Source organism: Dendrobium catenatum, unplaced genomic scaffold, assembly GCF_001605985.2.
Source record: "Dendrobium catenatum unplaced genomic scaffold, ASM160598v2 fragScaff_scaffold_842, whole genome shotgun sequence".
NCBI classification, from domain to species: Eukaryota; Viridiplantae; Streptophyta; class Magnoliopsida; order Asparagales; family Orchidaceae; genus Dendrobium; species Dendrobium catenatum.
In genome coordinates this window covers 192,777-200,249 of record NW_021319304.1, presented here as the reverse complement: position 1 = coordinate 200,249, position 7,473 = coordinate 192,777, and the positions used below count along the sequence as shown (strand labels likewise).

Below are 7,473 nucleotides of genomic sequence, written 5' to 3'. Positions count from 1 at the left end.
AAATTCTTGAGATATGAATCAATAGGATATGATTGATAGGGCACAAAGCCCTCTGTTAGCTAAGGTGGATTTAAATTTGTCCTCTTAGACAAACATTCAACCCCGGTCTACAAGGTTCCCTTGGACGAAGCAACCCATGGCTGCCGACAAGGATCCTTCTGTCAGGTTGGGTCGACTACCTCCAATGACTAAGTAGACCAGGGGCCACGATGGCCCGGGACGACGAAACCATGGGATCTTGATCGGGCCCATCATCCATTCCCCCATCATCCGCTTTAAGTGCTAGGTGGTGAAATTTTCTATTTTAAATATCAAACTTTTCAAATCTTTCCAAATTCCCAAATCCAAACCCAATTTCCAAATCTAATTTCTACTAATATCATATACCCAATGCTGCTACCATATGCCAGATAACCCGTATTCTATACGTATCTGATTGACGACTAGCCTTAATCGAAAGTTCTCTCTCGTGATCGGGAGGGGTAATTAACTATAGGGGCTTGCGCCTATAGGAAACTAGAACTCAGATCATAAAGTCCTCACAAAATGAGGGTGAAATCTCTGGGTAGTGTCTTATCTACAAACCCATCTGCCTTCCAAAATTTACCTTGTAACTTATTCAGTTAAAACTCTCTTGCTGAATAAAAAGAAAAGCGAGCGGAGGCCGAGGCTGAATTTTCGGAGCCCACAGTTTAGCTGGTTGACTTTCTATATTTCTTTCCACTATCACTTTCCATTGCCAAATTCTTAAAATGAATCTCTTCTAATCGTTTTAAAAATCCCTGTACTTAAATTAATGGGAAGTCCTGTCTTTTAGAGACTTGTACACATGTAGGGGCTGTTTGGTAGCAGGATTTAGGCCGGATTTGAGTGTAGGGGCTGTTTGGTAATAGGATTTAGGCCGGATTTGAGGCAGATTTGTGTGAAATCAAGCCAAACGGCCTAAAATGCAAAACCAAATTTAACGGTAAATCAAAGCTATGGTTGACGGAAAATTCCGCCTTTTCGTGGTAAATCCTGGATTTTTGAAATCCTCTTGTTCGGCGGATTTAAATGAAAGTTGTGCTGTTTGCCTCATCTTCTCACTCTTGCCTCTTCATAATAGCCAAATAGTAACACGGGATTTAACAAGATTTATCATGAATATTACCTAACAAATTTCAGGATTTATCCTGGGTGCTACCAAACAACCCCGTTGTTGGAAAAAAATGTGTTAGTGAAAGTATTTGGTATCTTAAGGATTCTATCATTACCGTTTTCTCCCCAATATTTTACCATTTTGATTTGCATATACATCTTATTTCCAGGTGCTACAAATGGTGCCATGGATGCTGGCAACCTGTTGAAGCCAATGCTAGGCCGTGGTGAGTTGCGTTGTATTGGAGCAACAACCCTTGATGAATACCGTAAATATATTGAGAAAGACCCAGCATTGGAACGTCGCTTCCAACAAGTGTATGTTGATCAACCTACCGTTGAAGATACAATCTCTATACTCCGTGGGCTGCGGGAAAGGTATGAACTTCACCATGGAGTACGCATCAATGATAATGCGCTGGTGGATGCTGCAGTTCTTTCTGATCGTTATATCAGCGGCCGGTTCTTGCCTGATAAAGGTAAAACATCACTAAAGTTTTTATGATGTCTTTCCTATTTCAAACAGGATATTGATAGGAAATACTTGTAGATCTCAAGTATTTCCTATCAATCTTCGGAAAATAGCAAGAATTCTTCACAAAAATCTGCACAAAATCATAAAACAGTAGATAATTTGTATTATTTGATGAAAGGGAAACGGAAAATAGCAAGATACAATTGATCCTCTATTCGAGAGGAGGATCGATCTCTCCCAAATCTCTAGACGCCGCTAGAGCCCAAAAGAAAACCAAAATCTAAGAGATATCGAATTTCAGCCAAATTTAGATGCCCTAACCCTAGGAAACAAACTATTTAATGCATACAATTCAAAAGTAAATCTCTAAACAGTCCCTACATTCAATTTCCCTCTTAAAATTCCTAAAAAAACCTTCCAAAGATGCTCCGTTAGCTCCTGCGGTTCGTGCGGCTAGAGCAGGAGGCGAAGACGTTCCACCTCGTTCGCGTCTGGGCCGGTCCCGCGTGGACTGGCTGGGCCGGCCCAATGAATCTGTCTAACAGATATTTTTCAGAGTAGCTCTAATAATCATTTACATGAGTCTGATTTTCTTGTGAATGAGCAATGCAAGTTGCCTACTTTTCTTAATTTGATTTTCATGCAGCTATTGATTTAGTTGACGAGGCAGCTGCCAAGTTAAAAATGGAGATCACATCCAAGCCTACTGCTTTGGATGAGATCAATCGATCTGTAATTAAACTAGAGATGGAGCGACTCTCTCTCACTAATGATTCAGATAAAGCCTCAAAAGAGAGGTTGGCTCGTCTTGATGCAGAACTTTCACTCTTGAAAAAAAAGCAGGCTGAACTCACTGAACAATGGGAACATGAGAAATCAGTGATGACAAGAATTCAATCCATCAAGGAAGAGGTGAGTATTCATTTAAAACATCTGCAGTTAATATTTGGTATTCCTGTTGTATTCCCATTTATCCTTTTGATCGATATTTGTTGGCAGATTGATAGGGTGAACATAGAAATTCAGCAGGCAGAGCGTGAGTATGATTTGAATCGCGCAGCTGAACTGAAATATGGAAGTCTGAATAGTTTGCAGCGTCAACTTCAGGAGGCTGAAAAGGAATTAAATGAATATCAGAGTTCGGGGAAATCAATGCTCAGGGAAGAGGTCAGAGGCAATGACATTGCGGAGATAGTCAGTAAATGGACAGGCATTCCAGTTTCCAAATTGCAGCAGTCGGAAAGAGAGAAGCTCCTGCATTTGGAGGAAGAACTACACAAACGCGTTGTGGGTCAAGATCCGGCTGTTAGAGCAGTGGCTGAGGCTATTCAAAGATCAAGAGCAGGTCTTTCTGATCCTCACCGCCCAATTGCTAGTTTCATGTTTATGGGCCCAACAGGAGTTGGCAAGACTGAACTTGCTAAAGCTTTAGCTTCTTACATGTTCAACACAGAAGAAGCTCTTGTGCGAATTGACATGAGTGAGTACATGGAAAAGCATGCAGTTTCTAGATTGATTGGAGCGCCGCCAGGATATGTGGGATATGAAGAAGGTGGCCAGCTGACCGAGATTGTTCGAAGGAGACCTTATGCTGTCATTTTGTTTGATGAGATTGAGAAGGCCCATTCTGATGTGTTCAATGTCTTCCTTCAGATTCTTGATGATGGTAGAGTGACTGATTCACAGGGACGAACAGTGAGCTTCACCAACACGGTCATTATAATGACGTCCAATGTTGGATCGCAGTACATATTAAACGTGAATGATGAAATGAATTCAGGTGTTTCTGCTTATGAATCCATCAAGCAGAGAGTTATGGAGGCAGCCCGTGCAATATTCCGTCCGGAGTTTATGAATCGTGTTGATGAGTATATTGTTTTCCAGCCTTTGGATCGCGAGCAAATTAACATTATTGTCAGGCTGCAGGTACAAATTTTTAACTTTTCTTTTTTCTATATTGGTTGCTTATGTTCTAATGAGTGGATGTTTTTATGTTTAATATCTCAAATTCAATTAAATCAGTGTTCAATTCCAGATCCACCAGCCTGCAAGAAAAATTAGTAGTTGCAGATAACATTCTTTAAGCGCATGAGTATAGTACATTTGCACTCACATTTTATGCACATAGATCTACATATGTTATCTGCATCTAATAATTTTTCTTGCTGTCCTGATCTGAAAAGAGAGTTCTTAGAAAAAAGAGATGAGAACAAGATGATATAATGCATCTAGTTTCGCGTCACCCATTCCTTTCTATTTATTGTTGATTATATGCCCAAACCATCTAAGGCGACTCTCTAATCTTATCTTCCACTAGAGCTACTCCAACCTTTTCACGTATAAAATCGTTTCACATTCTGTCTCTAAGAGTGAAATCACTCATCCACCTAAGCATTCTCATCTCTGCAACACTTAAATTTTGTGCTTCTCTTTTAATGGCCAATAATTTGCACCATAAAGCATTACAAGTCTCATCACCATCTTTTATATCACACAACAAGACCGATGCATTCCTCAACTTCAACCATCCAACTTGAATTCTACTAATAATATCACCATCTATTTCACCATCATTTTGAACAATAGACTCAAGATTTCTAAAATGTGTTATTAATGATTTGATCTCTCAAAATTACAATCCCTTTACTAGATCTATTAGTACTAAAATTACACTCAATGTATTCGATTTTATATCTACTCAAATGAAAACCTTTATATTCTTAAGGTTGACCTCCATAATTTAAGTTTTCCCTCAACTCCCTCTCTAGTCTTATATCGTTAGCAAAAAATATACACCATGGTACACCCCTGTATACAATGATGTGTAGATTCCCTAATGGCCTAGCCTATGTCTATAAATATGAAAGCTCCTCCTCTCTTGTTTTTTGGCTTGGCTGCTTTAAGAAGCAAATAAGGTCATCATCTCTTATATGAACAAAAGGAGATGATCTAGAGTAGGCATAAAAACAGTTTTAAGCACTTCACAAATGCTTATCTTAAATCCTGGATCCTTTTTAATTTTGAAGAATTTAGATACCATAAACTTTCATCAGTTTTATTGCTGTGATTGTCACCGTAATCTGATGTGATAGGCTTCATTTGAGACATTTTTTTATCTTTTTTTTTCAAGAAAAAAAATACAACAACAACAACATCAAGCCTTTGTCCCACTACGTGTGGTCGGCGACATGAATCCTTTTTCGCTATTGTGCCCTGTTAAAAGTCAAATTCTCATTTAAATCTAATAAAGAAAGATCATTTATAATATTTTCTAATCAAGTCTTTTTAGGCCTTCCTCTATCTTTCTTAACATAAGTCAAATCTAATACCTCAACTTTCCTAACCGGGTCATCAGAAAACTTTCTCCGCTACAGTTACTTCAGCCTTTTCACATATATGCTCATTTTGTATCCTATCTCTAAGGATAAAGACACTCATCCACCTAAGCATTCTCATCTTTGCAACACTTAACTTAGTATTATGCTTCTCTTTTTCAAGGAAAAGCAGTAAGTAAAAAAACAGTATTTATTTGGATGAAAGAACTGTACAACGTATTCCCTGTATTTCCCAAATTTTCTTTAAAAATTTACTTTTGAGAAAACATGATAAAAATTACGTTTTTAAAGAAATTTAAAAAAAAATCGAGAGAAATAAGAGCACACATACACACAAGCCGGTCTAAATAGAGACCCAACTAGTTTCCAAAAAGCTGGCAATGGTTGAAATCCCCCGAACAAGGAATTATGGCCAACTTTTGCGATAAGCTCATGATTACATTCATTCAAGTTTTGTAGATTAATACAGGACATGCATATAATGAACTAGGACTTTGTTCTGTTGCTTTTCTTGAAAGAATGATGCTCGATAGGTTACTGTTTGAGACTTGAAGCTTGGCAGAACAAGTCATGAACTTTCCTCTGCTGCTTATGTCATTCATTAAAAGGAACGTTTTTTCTGTTTGCACAGTTGGAACGCGTTCAAAATAGACTTGCAGACAGGAAAATCAAGATTCAGGTCACTGATGCAGCTATAGAACTGTTGGGAAGTCTTGGTTATGACCCTAACTATGGTGCCAGGCCAGTGAAGCGTGTGATCCAGCAGAATGTGGAGAATGAATTGGCTAAAGGTATCCTGAGAGGGGAATTCAAGGATGAAGATATCATAGAAGTGGATACTGAGCTCACTGCCTTCTCCAATGGCCAACTTCCCCAGCAAAAATTGGTTTTTCGGAGGCTGGAACCAGGTTCCTCGGATCAGCCATCCACTGAGAATCAAGAGGCTCTCTTGTCAAGCAGATAATTAAATTTGGGTACTTTTTCTGATTCCTTACATGTACTGTTAAGAGTAAATCTGTGCAAATATAGTTGTATTTGTATACTATTGAGTTATTTATATATCTTCTAAGTTGTCTTGTTCTCTGCAATAAATGCGTTCATTTTTGAATTGGTAGGAATCCAATGAAAGATTATGTAACTGTGGGCTCCGAAAATTCGGCCCCGGCCTCCACTCGCTTTTCTCGGCGCTCGAACGTGGTCGACGACGTGCTGAATTCGGCGCCGAACAGGTACGTAATTATATTATTTTTTTTATTTGTTTTGTTTTATACGACAGGTTAACAGTAACATATACTTGCCACTTCTAAATATTTCTTCTTCTCTGCAATCAAGATGTTTATTTTACAAATTATAGTGCAAGTGCTACGTCATGGTTCTTGAATTTGGTGAGTTTTGACAAAGCTTTTAGTGCTTTCAAAAGGGCTTGAAGTGGTTGCGGAAGGTGAGTGAGAATTGTAGTAGTATTGCTGGTCTTAAATGCTTCTGGTAAACCTGCAACTACTCCATTTCAAAGGTTATGATAGAGTTTCTTTCTTCAAGATTCCTGAAGAAAAAGAATTGTTTAGGTGAAGCTTTTACGGTTATGCTTGTTATTTCAGGGATGACAGGAGTTTCGTCCTAACTCGCATTATTTGGCATTAAAACCCTTGCCTACTCTCAATTTGATATTATGATTTTAAGGCTTTGTTTGGGATATTGTTTTTGCTATTCATTTTAGAAAGTAACAAAGAAGCTATCCAAATGAAACCTAAAATGCAAGATTTAGGCTTTTGGACGGATTTTTTTTTTGCTGTTTTGAAGAGATATTTGATTGAGGAAATAATAAAAGCGTTAAATCAAGATTTTAAAATTTGGTTTTGATTTAAATTTTTGTTTTGTAAAGTTGTCTAACTTGATGTTTTAATGGAATCATTAAGAATTTTAGTAAAATGTTGGTGATCATTTGAGAGTTTTATTGATTTTTCCTTTAAAATATAGAAGTTTTAGTTGAAACTCTTGAGTTTTATTTGAAATTTTATTGAAACTCTTTCCTTTAAGATGAACTTAGAAACCATTTAAGTTTTATAACTAAGTTATTTTGTTATAATAATTTTACAATAAAATTTATAAAAAATTTTAAGTCTCAAACATACATTTAATATGTCTCAAATTTCATTAGATTTTCTTAAAAGACGGCTCAAATTTTGGATGTCTAGATTGTCATACTCTAAATTTAAAAGCTACTTTAAGAATCAGTAAGAAAGCCGTCTCACACAGTTTAAAATTCAATACCTCTTGATTGATAGCCAAAACTCCCAACCAAGAAGCCAAAGTGAGCTACTTAGAGTCAAAATAGTAAAATTAGATTTTAGTTGTTTATGAAATCATGAATACAATATTCCTTGTTGAGGATTCCCTTTTGAATACACTAATTTCCATATCATGAGTGGATTAATTAAGTTTACTTACATTAGGTTCTTTAATGGCAACTCTACTCTTTTTGTTCTCATCAACTTCCCTTTCTATCCTTTTTACTGGAGGAGATGA

The 7,473-nt window shown here is 37.1% G+C and overlaps 1 protein-coding gene across 1 annotated transcript in view; it reads left to right on the top strand.

Moving 5' to 3' along the window:
- Positions 1-6,086, top strand: part of LOC110098135 (chaperone protein ClpB3, chloroplastic) — a 13,572-nt gene extending 7,486 nt beyond the window's left edge. Inside the window, exons 6-10 of the mRNA XM_028696784.1 lie at positions 1,165-1,229; positions 1,308-1,616; positions 2,259-2,524; positions 2,612-3,538; positions 5,579-6,086. Of these exons, the coding sequence (XP_028552617.1) occupies positions 1,165-1,229; positions 1,308-1,616; positions 2,259-2,524; positions 2,612-3,538; positions 5,579-5,911 (1,900 nt within the window). The 3' untranslated portion in view covers positions 5,912-6,086. The remainder of the gene's footprint in view (positions 1-1,164; positions 1,230-1,307; positions 1,617-2,258; positions 2,525-2,611; positions 3,539-5,578) is intronic.
- The last annotated feature ends 1,387 nt before the right edge of the window (positions 6,087-7,473 follow it).